The sequence below is a fragment of the Glossina fuscipes genome, unplaced genomic scaffold (assembly GCF_014805625.2).
Source record: "Glossina fuscipes isolate IAEA_lab_2018 unplaced genomic scaffold, Yale_Gfus_2 0, whole genome shotgun sequence".
Taxonomy (NCBI): Eukaryota; Metazoa; Arthropoda; class Insecta; order Diptera; family Glossinidae; genus Glossina; species Glossina fuscipes.
In genome coordinates, this window is record NW_023998414.1 from 16,005,164 (window position 1) to 16,020,284 (window position 15,121).

Genomic DNA, 15,121 nt, shown 5'->3' on the forward strand with positions numbered 1-15,121 from the left:
AATGAACTAAAATGTCAAAAAAAAAAACAATTCCGGAGCTTCTTTAATTACGAAAGAATATTAACCATAAGGCGGTTTTAGTGTAAATTCAGAAATTCCGGAGTAAAAGTGTCGATGATTAACGATGTCTCTGGCATGAATTTATTTAAAAACTCTGATCTTAGGCCGCCCTCTTGATGCTGAGCTACCTCGAATTGGATGAAAATTCGTCAAAACAATCGTTGAGAAATGGGATGAAATAGAAGAAAACAAAACGAATAGACGTGAAAGTCTTAGTGGGAAAGTACAGTAATGTAAGGAAAGTTCTGTACAAGTTCTATTAATATTTCACAATCCGTAAACCGTACTAACTAAACATAATGATAACAACATTATAGAGAACTTTGCAAATGCAAACAATTCACTACAAACAAAAGGAAAGCAAATGCAAAAGAAGAGCGAATGCATAAACAAAAATATTGTTAAGACATCGCTTGGAAAAAAAACAGAAAAACAAGAAAACAAAAAAAAAAAAAAAAAAAGCGAATACCGGAAAATCTCACATCGAGAAATTCTCTTTCCAAATATACGAGAATCTCATTTTCTCGCTCCCTCCCTCAGATTCATTATCATCTCTTTCGCTCACCCACTTCCTCTCTTTCAATCTCTCTCAATTCCTTTCTTTCCTTCGGTCTACTCGGTCCCATCGCCAATAGAAAATGTAACAGAAACGTCTTAAAAATCAAAAAATTAAATATAAAAAAATTAAATATCTATAAAACCAAGAACGCGTATAAAATTGAAAGACGTGAAAATGTTCACATGCACTTACACAAGCTAACAAATACAGAGACGCAATGCGTTAAGAGTTCCTCTGTATATTTATTGTTCCAGGGAAATGCCCAAAATTACGAAAAGAAAATTGTGCGCAATGCAATGAAATTAACGCAAAAAAAAAAAAAAAAAAAAAAAAAAACGAAGAAAAACAGAAAAAAGAACGCATTTCTGTTTAGCCAGAAATTTGCTTAATGTTTCTTTGCAATTTTCTTAAAAGTTTTCTTAGGAGATGGATTCGGTTTTGAATGCTTTCGATTTAACTAAATGAAAAGTATTATCGTTGCTCTCTGATTATTACTTTTCTGTATTTGCAAAGCATTAGTGCTTTTTCTTTTTTCTTTGATATATTATCACACAATTGACCTTGTTTGCGTTTTTTTTTATTTTATCCGCAACACCGTTTCATATTGACGACGAGTCGTTGAGCATATAAATTGAAGAATATATCTCGCAAACATTTCAAATTTCGTTAATAACTAATACTTTTAACCATATTTACTTTCATTCATCTTCTACTTAAAATGTTTAATAGAGTTTTAGTGCGATTTTCTTTTCTTTTCTTTTTTTTGTTTTTTGTTTTTCTTTAGATTTGTTTCACTTGGCACGTCTAACGTTACATTGCGACGTACGCACGCACACAACAAGGACGTCCGCCGTACGACAGAAGTCGAACTCTTGTTAAGTATTAAATAATGCCGTTACAGTTGCCTGCCGTTCAATACAACGGAGTTTTCATTGCTACGCTTTCGAATTTTTTGTATCTATAAGTTTTGAAAAACTTTATTATAACAACAATATTTAAAAAAAGAGCGGTTCTAAGAGAATAATCGAATTATAAGAGATATATAATACGAATGGCACTCTAAGGATTGCCAAGAAGAAAAATTCGCATAACCTCTTATGGGAATTAAGCGACGACACAGGTCAATAATTTTCTCATTTTGATGACATATGACTTCTTTTTCCCAAAATTCATATATCATAGACATCCAGTTTCTACCATTTAACCTAGAAACCTACTTGAAACGCTATTGTGGGCCAACGTTGACCTACATCGCTAGATTTGTCACGTAATAACAAAAATTAGAACTTCTCGACTTACAATGGCTTATTTTATTTTATTAGAGCACTTGTATAGTATGAAGTCTGGGATATAACTTTGTCAAGACCAAGCCGACCACCACGGCATATTTATAGGCCAAATTTAAACCAAGGTTTATTTTTGTAGAATAACACTTAAGTCATCTAAATTTTCCACATTCATTTAATATGCGAAAACACTTTTTATATCTTACGTCGCAAGTGGTATTTAACGCGTATTAAATTCATTTGAATTTTCTTGCCGTTGATCGACTTGAATCATTTTCACTACCAATATGCGTCAAGAACTTTCAATGTTTATGTCGAACTCGAACTCGATACAGATATTTTAATTTTTGACGGATAAATGGGGAGGTGATCAAACATGAACATATGAACAGACGTTTCTAAATCGGTTCAGTATTTGACACCGATCAAGAATATATATACTTAATGCGGTCTGCGGAATTTCTTTCTGGGCGTTGCCAATATTTTGATATGATATATATATTCGCATCTTTCGATAATGGGTATAGAAAGGGCTTTTCTTCTCACATAATGACTATTGTTTGGAAAATGATTCGATCCAATCCCTTTTCAGTAGGGTTCATCCTTGATTTAAAATTTATCGGTGTAACAATTTTTATCAAAATATATCGAAAATTACGAGCTTTAGGTTAGATAGAAAAATATCTGGTTCGACAATAGGTGGAAAAAAAATTGAGAAAACGATGAATCGACTGCTGCTATAAAATGTGGGCTAATCTCCAGTCGTTCCGGGTCTTGCTTACATTCGCACAAACACTTGTCCCGGTGTGCTGGTGGTATTGGGTCGACATGCCATCTTGTAGCATATAAGGGATTGAAAGAACATTTTTAAAAAAGCGGACTTCATTTCAAGATTAATACGAATGGTAAAGCAAAAACTTTATATAAAACTCGCAAGCTGCGCTTTCGATTTCTTTTAATTCTAATCCTATTACGGTCAGCAAAGTACCACTAGCCCTTGGCGCATGGCAAATCGTAAAGCCAAATTGAGACAAGTAGGGAAAACTATGCTAAAGTGAATTCACTGAAGTGAATTCGAGAAAGTGCATACCCTTGCAGGATCTCTAACGCGTACTCTTAAGCGGTGTGTGCTTTTGTCAAATCTACTATAGAGCCTGCGATACAAAAACTTTATGCCCTCCGTGTAAGAGAAACAACACATCTTAAATTCAACAAATGATGTCGCTAAACTCTCTTTCACTGTCTACTCGTGCTCGTATGTTATCTATCTAGTCTACAAACTTAGTATGCTAAAAATTTGAAGTTTGCTTTATCTGATATCATAAAATAGAAAATTTGTTATGCATATTTTGTAATTTTTCGTATCAAATTATGCAATACATTTTTATTTTTAACCCTCTCTGATGGTAGGTAACCCTTTTTCCCTTTTCTCTGCAAAAATATTCTATATCGTATTGCATGCATTTAGGCATGCGCGTGTCGTACGTAACTCGAAAGCAGAATTTTCAAACTGTTTCTTATTAAAAAATTGTTTTATTACATTTGCATTTGTTTCTCATTTGTTTTTCTTTTTGTTCTATATGCGGGTTAGATAGATGGCAGCAGGAATCGTTTTAAAAACTCTCTCATTTCGTATTTGCTCTGTATTCAACAACAACAACAACAACAGCAGTACACACACGCACTCTACAATATTTCTGGTTGTAGCACACACAAGTGATTTATATGCGCATTATCTCTGTTACTCGTCCATCTATGGGTTTATTGTGTTTTTGAATGAATGAATTTCATTGCCCTATCTATCACTCACTCTATCTTAACTTTTTCAATTTTAGCGCGGCTGATGTACACTCTGCCTTCGAATGACTCCAACGAAAAAAATTCATCGATGTCAATTCAAATGAAAATTAACTGAGTTGTCTTACGTTGGAAAGTTTTTCAACCACACAATGACTTTAATTGTTAACCTATTTGCGTTTTGCACAAGATACAGAATTCAAACCCAATTCATGTTGCAAATTAGGCAAAATTTAGATTACAACATTATATGCCATAGAAAATAATCAATAGATGAGATGCTATTAAATGTTAAAGTAAATTTTGTCCCTGATCCATGTCCCATGCTCCCATATCGGAAGAAGCGATTAGTTTTCATCACCACGTTTAAATTCACCGTGCAAAGGTATCCGTTAGGAATGCATTAACTTTGCTGGTCCCTTTCTAATATACGCTATTAAGATACATGTGTTCTTAAGCATTACCAGATTACATACAAATCGATTTATGTATGAATTAACTGTAGTAGTTATACCAAACACATATAACAAAACTCTTGCGCGCTTGTTAACGGACGCTGTATTCGCCCATTTTTAAACTTCACACTTGAATCGATCTAGGAATCAAACAAGAATGAGATGAATCTTAGAATTGTGTCACAATTATTTCGATAGAGGACAACACATGGCCATGACAATCTCGAACCAATCAAGAATATATATGTAAATCAGACGATATATGAGGTGCTACGAGCTAGGGACACGGATGCCACAAAACTAATATATCTTTATCATTCGATGCCTTCTCCAAGATCAATGTAATGCTTCTTGTAATTCTTAAAACGCTTTCTTTTTCTTCACAACATTGTAGAAGATTAAATTTAGTCGGGCAAAGCTCCTATTTGGTAAGACGTCTATCCATCCATAAGATTCGCGATTTTAGAAAGTTTATTCTACACTAAATAGTTTGGTACGCGTAACTGTAAGTGTATTAACCGCATCTTTACTAATTTATATGCCGAATGCACGGGAGCGTTTTTTGAAAATTGGAAATATCGGATTTGCCTACACAAAGTTACAAGTTATTCAATTTTATTTTCTTCACTTTTTGAGATCTTATGCTTATTTATCGGAAGGCAAAAGAACAGAATGTATTAAAATTATTTCGTACATACGTCGAATGAAGATAAATACTCTGCCTAAAATTGGGTTAATTGTAAAATGACTATGGTATACACCGCGATCTGTGGCATTCATTTTATTTTTAACTTAAAAGGGCTTGGAGAGTAGAACGCGACAAGCTAAGTGCATTTATTCTTAATTAATTATGCTGGATGCCACGGTAATAGCAATACCGTTTCGTGATATAAAAGGCAAAACATAAATGCTTTATCCCGTTCACTTTCTTATGACATTAAAAAAAACAGCAAGAGAAACCAAAAATTGTGTGGAAATGGAAAGTTCACGAGAACTACGAGATTAGGTCTCAGCCGAATATAACTTTCTTACTTTGTAGTGCAATCACAATAAAAGTAATGATAAATTGACACTTATTAACTTTACTTTCATTCTGACTTTATGACACTGACTCAACTAAACTGCGGCCAGTGTCCCATGTAATAAATTATTATGCTGGCTTACGCAAAATAGTAGCTTAAAACTAGATTATTACTAAAGTTGCATTTAATGCGGGTTATAGATAAAGTAGGTTATCTTAACTAGGTTATAGCTAGACTTGCATTATGTGGAAATATAAGAAAGTGTAAACTTGCGCATAACTAATAGCATAAGTGAGTAAACTACGATGAATCGATAATGCTCGCAACTTATTTTGATTTAATTCCAAAAAGATAACTGGGCAGTTAAGGCTATCTAAATAAACGAGTCTTTTTTAACTACATAAGGATCATAAGGATCGAAGCGCTCCGACGGGGAATAATACGTAACCACCTAATGAATGCAGGAGCAAGGACCAGCACGATCTAAGTCAGTGCTAAGTCAGTGTTTCTTGGAGTAATTTTTTCATACAAAGTTTAACGCTATGATGCTCAAAAAATCCTTACGCTTCGGTTGTTGACATATTACATTCGTTTATAAGTTGACTCTTTCATGGCGTCTTCTAAGCATGGTTTCGCTTAAGTAGACGCATTCATGAGACCCAACGCTCAGCTGATTCTCACAGTTATTTGCGTCTTAGATATCGTACCAATATGCTGCACATTGGATGTTCTTTTGGCACAGAACTTTACACCTTTACAACCTAAACACTCAGTAAAAGAAAGTAAAACAACGCAATCAAGTCAACCGTTGTTATTTGTCAATAGAAAGAAAGATATTTTGAGAATTTTTTTTTGTATTAAGTCAGTAAACGGTGTAGAAATAAGTACAAAATTGTAGTGAAAATGAATTTTGAAGAAAAATAATAAAGCGGAGAAGTGTTAATTGCACGCGATAAGCAGCGTTAGTAAACCAACAATTCATTAACAATTCACGTCCTCTTATTAATAAGTATTGGTTAAACTAAATGGTTTTGCGCAAGCACGTAAGTAGATTAAAGATCTTTTGTTAACCACAATATTGCAATGCTGTCAATGCTGATGAATACTTCTCCATCAGGACATGTCATCATAATCATCCTCATCATCATTCATTAGACAGAAAGATTCCATATCATGAGCAATTAAACTCGCAACGTTTTCGGTTAATAAATAAAGGAAGCAATCTTTACTGGGCGCAGAGGGGAAGTATCGATGGTGGTGTTCTATTAGTTGTTCTCACATTCCAGTGAAAGAAAATCAAGAATTCGAGTTTGTTTGTAAAAGCAAAATGAAGTGAATTTTTTAATAAATTTTTGCCAGAAATTACTGCCTTCGGCTTCGAGCAGTGTCGATGGCGTTCTTTACATTTTAATTGACTTTCTGTTTACTGTTACATTCTTCCATAGATCGCAGAGGCGTGGACCACATTCCCTTACTTGTCCGTTTGGTTTTGGTTTTGAACGTAACGAAATCTATTGTTTGATTGTGACAGCTTCAGTAACGGCCGCACTTTTGCTAGGTTTTGGCAGACAAGTGAGAACTTCAAATCATTGAAAGCGTCAATTCAAGTGCACTTGCCCTCAAATTCTCGCATGTAATATATTAAGCCAGTGGTCTTTGTGGTAAATTTCATTTTCAGCGAAAACTATATGCCATCTATGATTTAATGGAAATCAATAAAAAAAACTAAGATAGAAAATGCGATACAAATTTTAAAAACCTGTGGTCTTGTTTTGGACAGTCGAAATGTGATAGGAAGTAAGTCATTTGGCATTATCTATAGATAGCGGAGTATCTAGAAAAAGCTTTGTAGAAGCATTGCCATTTGAAAAACACTCACTGGGTGCGCTAACGATCAACGAACAACAGATTGGCATTGAAATAAACACAAACTAAGCATTTTTTGCATTTTGCAACAACCAAAGCTATAATAAAGCAAACGACAGCGGGCCAGTCTGGCGCAACGCCTTTTTCCTATAAACGGTTTATTGGAGCCTTTTATTCTGACACTGTAGTGCGATTCACGAGTTGTTAAGTCCAGTACCGAATTCAAAAGTTGAGTTTTGTTGCCTTTTGTTGTCGTGATTACCGATGAGCAAATACTATAAAACGTAAGATCGTTAAGAATAGTCACATGGCACTTTTCTTTAACTTTTTCCCCATGTTCTAAAGTGGTCCGCCGAAGAATTTTACAGTCTTATTGCGGAAGCATCGCGAAATCGAACATTCGGAACGGAAATGTTCGATCATGTTATCACTTACTCACACTTTTACATTTGGATCTGTGTATCGGGTTTTTTCGCCGTGAACAGCCACGATTCTATAAATAAACTACTAAAGAATATATGACTATTCAAAACGTAACGGAAAGTGTTTAAAAGAAATGGAATATTTTATTCATCACAATTTGTATTGTCGTGCTTGAAGAAGAAACAACTATCTCAATACTTGAGTCAATCTATCATAGATGCAGGGGTGTAGCTCCTTCAACTTCCCACACTGCCGACGACTTTCAAAAAACGAGTCGTAAGTTAAGTTATCAGTTCAGATCAGATTCAGATTCAGATTATCTGCTGTTGATTTGTAGAATTCAAGAAGAAGAAGAAGAAGAAGAAGAAGAAGATTATAATTGGGAAAGAGCAATCGCGTTTTCATTTACTACAAGCGAGGAAAGTTCGAGACCTAATAAAAATCGGCATTTGCCTTAAGCGACGAGAAATGAATATATGTGAATGTGGCTTTATGAAAGAATCTGATGTGAGAGCATATTCAAAAGATGAAACTATGTGATGCAAAGTTGGTATACAAATTCTTTGCCCAAATACTTTTTTATTCTTTTTTAATTTTTTTTTATTTTTATGAAATATCAAAAATTATACCCTCTTTGCAGTAGAAAGGTGGGTTTTTCCTGAGAAAGGGTAGGATCCGAAACATAGGCTGATGTTGTACTAGATTATTATTTTATATGAAGATTACACTGTAGCCGAATCGTTTATATCCAACATTTTTATCTTAAAAGATATTAGATGAACGCGATCAATTTTTCCGTTCTTGTAAAGGGATTTTGGGTTTTTGGATTTTGATAGCAGGAGATGTTCTCCGTTTTGTGTGGTACTGTAGCTGTATCATTTGACCGATATAAAAGTTGTAGTCGATATTTGAATTGTTGCTATCGACATCTTCATTTCTTATCCCATAGATACAAGCGAAGACGAACAGACGTGGGGACGTATATAGTTAAATCGATTAATATCAAATTCTTAATCACTAATTCTTTAGAGCTCCTCTTTAGAGACTTGTAGGTATTGCAAAATACTGACAAGCTTCGGCGGTGAATATAAGTAAACGATAAATAAAATCAAACTCTTTCACAATCATATTCAGGTCATATACTACAGCCATGATAGGCACTTCAGTTTACATTATCACTGGCAAATACCGCTTCATTTATGAATGTATTTATAAAATATTGATGCAAGATATCCATAAGTTTCGAAACTAAGTTTTGCATTGCTTCTACAACACTTACAAACTGTCATTACTAAGCATGCCATTAGTGGAACAAGCACACATCATCCATCACTTATGTGTTTAATTCTTATTATACAATGAAAGGGCACAAAGCATTTTTTTCTTTTTATAAAGCGAATCATGCTCAAGTATAAATAATAACAAAATCATCTTATAGTAGTACAACAATTGTCGACACGTATACCTACCCGAAGCATTATTATGCACGCTTCCATGTAAAGATTTTAAATATGGATAATAAAAGAGAAACAAACAAACAAACAATAGGCATCATTACACAATGAATAATAAGTAGATGATATACATCATAGAAGAACTTTACCTAAATACACGTATTCCGCAAATAAAACAGCCAATCAAAACATTTATGAAAGAAAATTACCGTTCAATGCGCGCCTTGCGGCGAACTTTGGATGTCCGCTACCTCAAGCGTTTACTGTGCATTATGGGCGTGTAAGTGGAAGGAGCGAGACCATTTTGAGATCAAACTTTGAAACGGCTTTTCGATTCATTCAAACATTCAAACCTTGTTATCGAGTGTCGTTTGCTTATCTAATAACGAACCTAACGACGGGCAGCATCAATATTTACCTCCAAGCTTCCTTTCAAGTTCTTACTCGCGCGCGTACGTTTCATCAGCAAGCTACGCGTAATTATCTATAAATGGAAAAAACTAAACTAAAAATATTCCCCAGATCGACGATTTTTATGTCAATCTTACGAACTCGGCCAGAAGAAAAGGCCGGGATGCAAAGGTGAACGTTCGCATAAATGCATCGTAGCTTAAGGGCGCCGGTTGAGTTTGAAAAAGGGAACCAATACCTGTACAAACCAAGTCTCAACACGCGAACGAGGAAATTTTCAAAGACATTGCTGTCAACAACATAAATATAAAGGTCAACATTAGTTTCGTCACTGACTTGTGAAAATTTTGAGATCTTGGGACTAGAAAATTAAAAGAATAAACCAAACATGTCGCGCATATTTTTTCGCCCTTCATTTTCCTTGCATCAGAACATTATTATTGATTTGTTTTGCGTGTACATCTACATAAATACACGCGAAAGCGTTTAAAAGCAATATTATCCTTGAATCGATTGAGTTGTCGCCGCTTGTGTTCGCACGCACAAGTCTACATTTTTACAAATTAACAAGGAAAATTGGATGCAGTCCTCTATAGTAATATATATATATAGTAATATAAATATGTAGTAAAGTCCGCAAGTTTGAAAAAAGCCAAAAATTTTGATTACCTTACCTAAAAGCCTAAAGTTTGCATTTAGCGTAGATTTCCTTTAGCAAATCCTTGTCCAAGACATGTTCTAAGGCGAATCTAATTGTTGTGACAATTTGCTTACTTCAAATTTTGCAGAAACCCTGCATAGCAGGGAAACTAAACCGTCGTACTAGTACGTTTACCTGAATCGAATACGCTTTATATAAATAGAGGAGAAAAAAAAAAATGAAAATAAAACGAAAAATCATTTCTACGCTTTAATCAATTTATTATCTTTATTATATATAATTAAGGAAAAAATACAACAACTATAACAAATACATCCATACAGTGATTGATAACAATTTTTGCCCATTAATTCTCTATCTCCCAATAGCTGAGAAATATTATTTAATCTTTACAATTAATTTGATTAGAATAAGAAAATATATAGACCAGCTTGCTTTCACGTAGTTCATCCACAAAAGAAGACAATTGTATTTAATTAAGTTAAATGAAAAATGTATCTTTAGTATTTGAAATTAATGTTTAATAATTATCTCTAAGAAATTTTTGTAAACACATCAAGAAATATATTTTTCAGAAGATTTTCAAATAAAGTTTTCAATTTATTTTTATTTTTTTTGTTTTTTGTTTTTTTTTTTTTTTTTTTGTTTTTAATTAAATGTTTTCTTGTTTTTTTCAAGGTTTTCTCATCGACATTCCTATATGTATGTTCATGGAGACAACATTTAGATGACAATTTAGAGAATATGTTTTTTATGTTTTGATTTATGCACGAGTAATAACACTTTGGATATTAAATGTCAAGATATGTCACGAATTGAGTGCGAGCGGTTTACTATAACGAATTGAATTAAAATTAAATTCCTTTCACAAAATCTATTGTAGTTATAAAGAAGGTACATTGACTTTTTTGAAATTTTTATTATGTTTTCTAAAAGTGAAAATTATAAAAAAATAATTTTTAAATATTTTTTCATTTCATTTTATAATCTTATATATTTATTTTACTAATAGAACGATCATCTAAAAAAAATTGTTGATTTTTTTTGCTTTGTCTCTAAAAATAAAATTTTCAAGTTAGGAAACTCTGTTTTAATCTTATTAAATATATAATGAAAAGTTTTATCATTTATTTAGAATGTGTTAAAGAATTATTTCCTTTTATTAAATATATTCAATTATTTTTAATTTTTATTTTGTTTTGTTTTTTTTTTTTTTCTTCATTTCATTAACAGGTCATTTTTAGTTTATATCATCTTTCTATTTATTTAACAAGGCGATGATTTTCGCGACCGTGACCTTGACTTTGAAGGACTTCTCAGACTATGCCTTGAAGCACTACGCGGCTTAAATCCACTACTATTATTCCATGGTTCGGCTACACGACCATACCAATGTATTAGATCCATGACTTCAAGCTGAAAAGAATTTTTAAAAACCCTTCGCTTAAACATCGACAAAGCAATGAATTACTAAACGTTACTTACTTGCAGTGAATTCGTTAATTCCTTAAACATCGCAGATTTGGTCACGTGGGAATTCTGCGATAGATATGACAAGCATTTTGACTTTAAAGCTGTGGCCATATAATGATCCGAAATACCCAATAAACACAACACCGAGTCTTCATCAATTAGAGCGTTTAAGGTATTTTCGCATAATTCCTAAAGCCGCAATGAATTAAAAAAGAACAACAACAACCATAGTGAACAGTTGACAAAGTTGAACCGTTTACACTCATATAGCCTTATATAGTGGGATTTGTAAAACGTGACTGTTTACGAATAATTTCGGGGTGCAGTGTATGTTGCATTAAATTTTTATTTTGTGACCACCTATTTAGGGGACACTGTCTATTCGCGAAGGCGCGGTGGTGGTTCGGAACGATTATTGGCATGGAGTGAAGAAAGGGGAGGGTAGTGTTTGTGTACGGGCGATTTGAAAGTGGTAAAATTTCGCGCGATGGGAAAGATTGCTGCTGGTAAATTATCCCAAAGGCAGGCAGTGGTTAGAGAATGACAAATCGGAGTAATAGGTCGTGCGGTATGTGTGAACAGCCAGGACGTGTTAATGAGAACGCTGAGAAACCCGGGTCGTCTTGTTAACGAACTTAATTGATGGATAAATTCTTTCTCTTGTTAGAACATTTGACATTACGATGATACTCAAGCGCATTCAGAGTTTTGGGCGCACACACCGTTCGCTGCATTCGGCCGATGGCTTCCAGACAAGACCCAGAGGCTCGCGTTCACACATTGCAACTTGTACTCTAATTGAACTTTTAGGCGGCCCACTTGACCAATACCCCATCCCCATCTTGACAAATTGTTTCACAAATTTCTATGAATGTCCATCAATCATATGCCTATGCCTGAACCGGCCATATTACAAAACCTAACGTCTTTAATTTTTAGGCAAAATCATTCCTTGTCACCAAAATATTTTGAGAATATTAAAATTATATATAGTGGGAATTAGATTAAACTGTTTTGCATTCGCTTAAGACGGATAGTAATACCACTCTAAACTTTCCGGAAATAAATTCTTTTTTTACTGGCTTAATGAATGCTATAAGAAGCTTCCAGCATGTGTACCTCAAAGAAGTTTTCCTCTTTTTCTCCAAGTTTCGAATGTGTCTGTGCTAGGAACTTGTAACCTAATGTCTAGCCTAGCGATTTCTAAATATTTCGAAGGGTTTCCAAACAAAAAAGTGTTAGATTAGGTTGATTGAAACGCGACTTGGAACGATATGAGCCTGAGGCCAATTCGAAAGCTTCATCGGCATTGCTTTCTTTGAGATATGCCGTGCACATAAAAGCGAATGAGAAGGAATGTATCCTTGAACACGGAAGGGCAGTATTATCGTGCTGGCGCATTACACTAATGGAAAAAAAAATTATATAATAAATTCTAATAAGAAAAAGATGTCTATAGAACTTTTCAAGACTTGGACAACGGTTTTTTTGAAACCGTTTCGGATCAATTAGTTCCAACGTTAATCACACAAAAGATTGTTTTTCTTTCATCGAAAAATTACCTTTTGATTTCAAATTCGCGTCAATCACACAAACACTTCATTATACGTGTAGGTTACAAGGATTTTTTTTTGTTTTTTGGCTTTTTTTTTTTACATTTCTTAAATACAGTGCCCGATTACCACTTCGCGACAATGATTTCGATGTGTTGCCATTTTTTAATACTTTTTAAAAATTGTTCTGTTTTTTTTTTGGCATACTTAGATGTTTATGCTCTACTCGTCCACTACCGTTCGTAACATTCATATATATATATACGAAGTGCTTGCACTAGTTTAAAAAATTCTGGGTTACGAAGAATGTTTTTCGCCTATAGAGCCCGGAAGCAATAAAACGGATTAATAACCTAATCAACTTTTATTATTCTATTACAGTTACCTCGACTCGACTATTCGAGTAGTATTACCCCTTAAGTATACATTTATTTCAAGGCCTTTTTAAAGTTGCATAGGTTTGCAAACGATTGCAATTAATTTATTATATATGATATATAAAACTAACCTTTAAATCAATTATTGAATATCTGTCTGCTAACATCATCAATTCGCAAATTTGTTCGGCACCCACGGTTTTATCAATTGGTGCCCCATATAAATACAGTAACAAACGGCGAAATATTACCGGCGATGTGTCAGTTATAATAATTTTTCTAGAATAAAGGCAATTTTATTAATTCTTATTAGCATCGCGATGTAAAAGGAGTTATACCTAGTGATGCTTTCTTGCATGCCCGACATTAGTGCCTTTTTAAAGCATTCGCATCGAGCCGCGACCAAAACACGATGGGCACGAAATATATGAACTTGTGAGTTTGATTTATGGCTCTGCATGCTCAATCCCTCGCGGTCTATGCTATAATTTGTTGTGTTGCCCATATTACAACTATTCCCAGAAATGATTGATGCCACAGTATGCACTTCGAATTCCATATCGGTTAGTTGGGCCGAATGCAATAAACGTAAAGCATTTTTTGATAGACTGCTGTTAGCAGCTATAGGTGGTTCGCACAAATGTCTTACCAAGTTAAGCTAAAGCAACAAATAAAGGAAAAAATATTATTTCAATATACAAGAATTACGAGAAGTGCATTTCTTTACCTTAACAATTTTGTAATCATTTGTGATTTTATTCTCCATGTAATCTCCGCTCAATTCCGATGGCAAATGCTTTTGCATTGTATTTAATTCACTTTCCAAGACATTGGATGGCTCCAACAGGCCTAAATCTATTAGCGATTGTGTAAACTCTTGTTTTTGTACTAATTTGCAAATCTAAAGATTCATTAAAGAAACTGTTAAGCAACCGTCAAACATCATTCTTTCAAAAATTCATGTAAAGTTTTATTAAAACAGCATAGACGCTTTTTTTTTTTTTTCTATTGCAACGTGACTGCGTATCATGGCAGATAGAAAAGATAATGATAAAATAAGAAAGAGGAAGAAAGTGTGACAGACTTCGAAACGTATCAAGTTGCATTTCTTAATAATCCAATGATATAAGCAAATGAAAAGAATGCAAGTTGACGCTAAGCGTCTCCATTCGTCATTTATGTTAATCACAGCGTTAAATAGTTTTATTCGTAGACCTAAGCAGAAATGAATAAGTTTAAAACTAATATAAATAGGAGCATTTCAATGAAGAAAACATCATCCTTCATCAAAGGATCGGACACGGCGTTTTAATCGTTTAATGTTAGGTAGCGACCACGACCCTTCTAGCCGACACATTCAGGCAAAATGAAGATGTTTGGCGTTCTGAAGCCGAACACCTAGGTTACAAGTTTCAGAGACTTTATTAGAGGAGATACACACATTAACACATTAATCTATATTCTGCTCCTAAACACATCTTTGCATTACAGTGTGCTGATTATATATTTTAACAAGAGAAAGAAAAAAAAAAAGGATGGGCAAAATTGCTTTAATAAGCAAATTCCTTGCAGAAAGTGTTGTACGCGGTTTTTAAAAGGCCAATGAATTTGTTTTTATAACATTTCAAATGAGTAGAAAAATACGATTTCCAATTTTCTATCTCATCCATAATGTTGTGGGGCAAAAAAAGGACAGAATGTTGGGATTTTTTTTTTTTTTTTTT

The 15,121-nt window shown here is 33.8% G+C and overlaps 2 protein-coding genes across 2 annotated transcripts in view; both read right to left on the reverse strand.

Moving 5' to 3' along the window:
- The window catches only part of LOC119645092, a 71,241-nt gene extending 70,352 nt beyond the window's left edge, over window positions 1-889 (reverse strand). Inside the window, exon 1 of the mRNA XM_038045115.1 lies at window positions 812-889. The gene's annotated coding sequence lies outside the window, so the exon portion shown is untranslated. The remainder of the gene's footprint in view (window positions 1-811) is intronic.
- Window positions 890-11,188: 10,299 nt separating this feature from the next.
- LOC119640942 overlaps window positions 11,189-15,121 on the reverse strand; it is a 10,975-nt gene continuing 7,042 nt past the window's right edge. The window contains exons 12-16 of the mRNA XM_038039320.1: window positions 14,125-14,298; window positions 13,736-14,055; window positions 13,529-13,676; window positions 11,480-11,656; window positions 11,189-11,410 (exon numbers count right to left, since the gene is read on the reverse strand). Coding sequence (XP_037895248.1) covers window positions 11,261-11,410; window positions 11,480-11,656; window positions 13,529-13,676; window positions 13,736-14,055; window positions 14,125-14,298 — 969 coding nt within the window. The 3' untranslated portion in view covers window positions 11,189-11,260. The remainder of the gene's footprint in view (window positions 11,411-11,479; window positions 11,657-13,528; window positions 13,677-13,735; window positions 14,056-14,124; window positions 14,299-15,121) is intronic.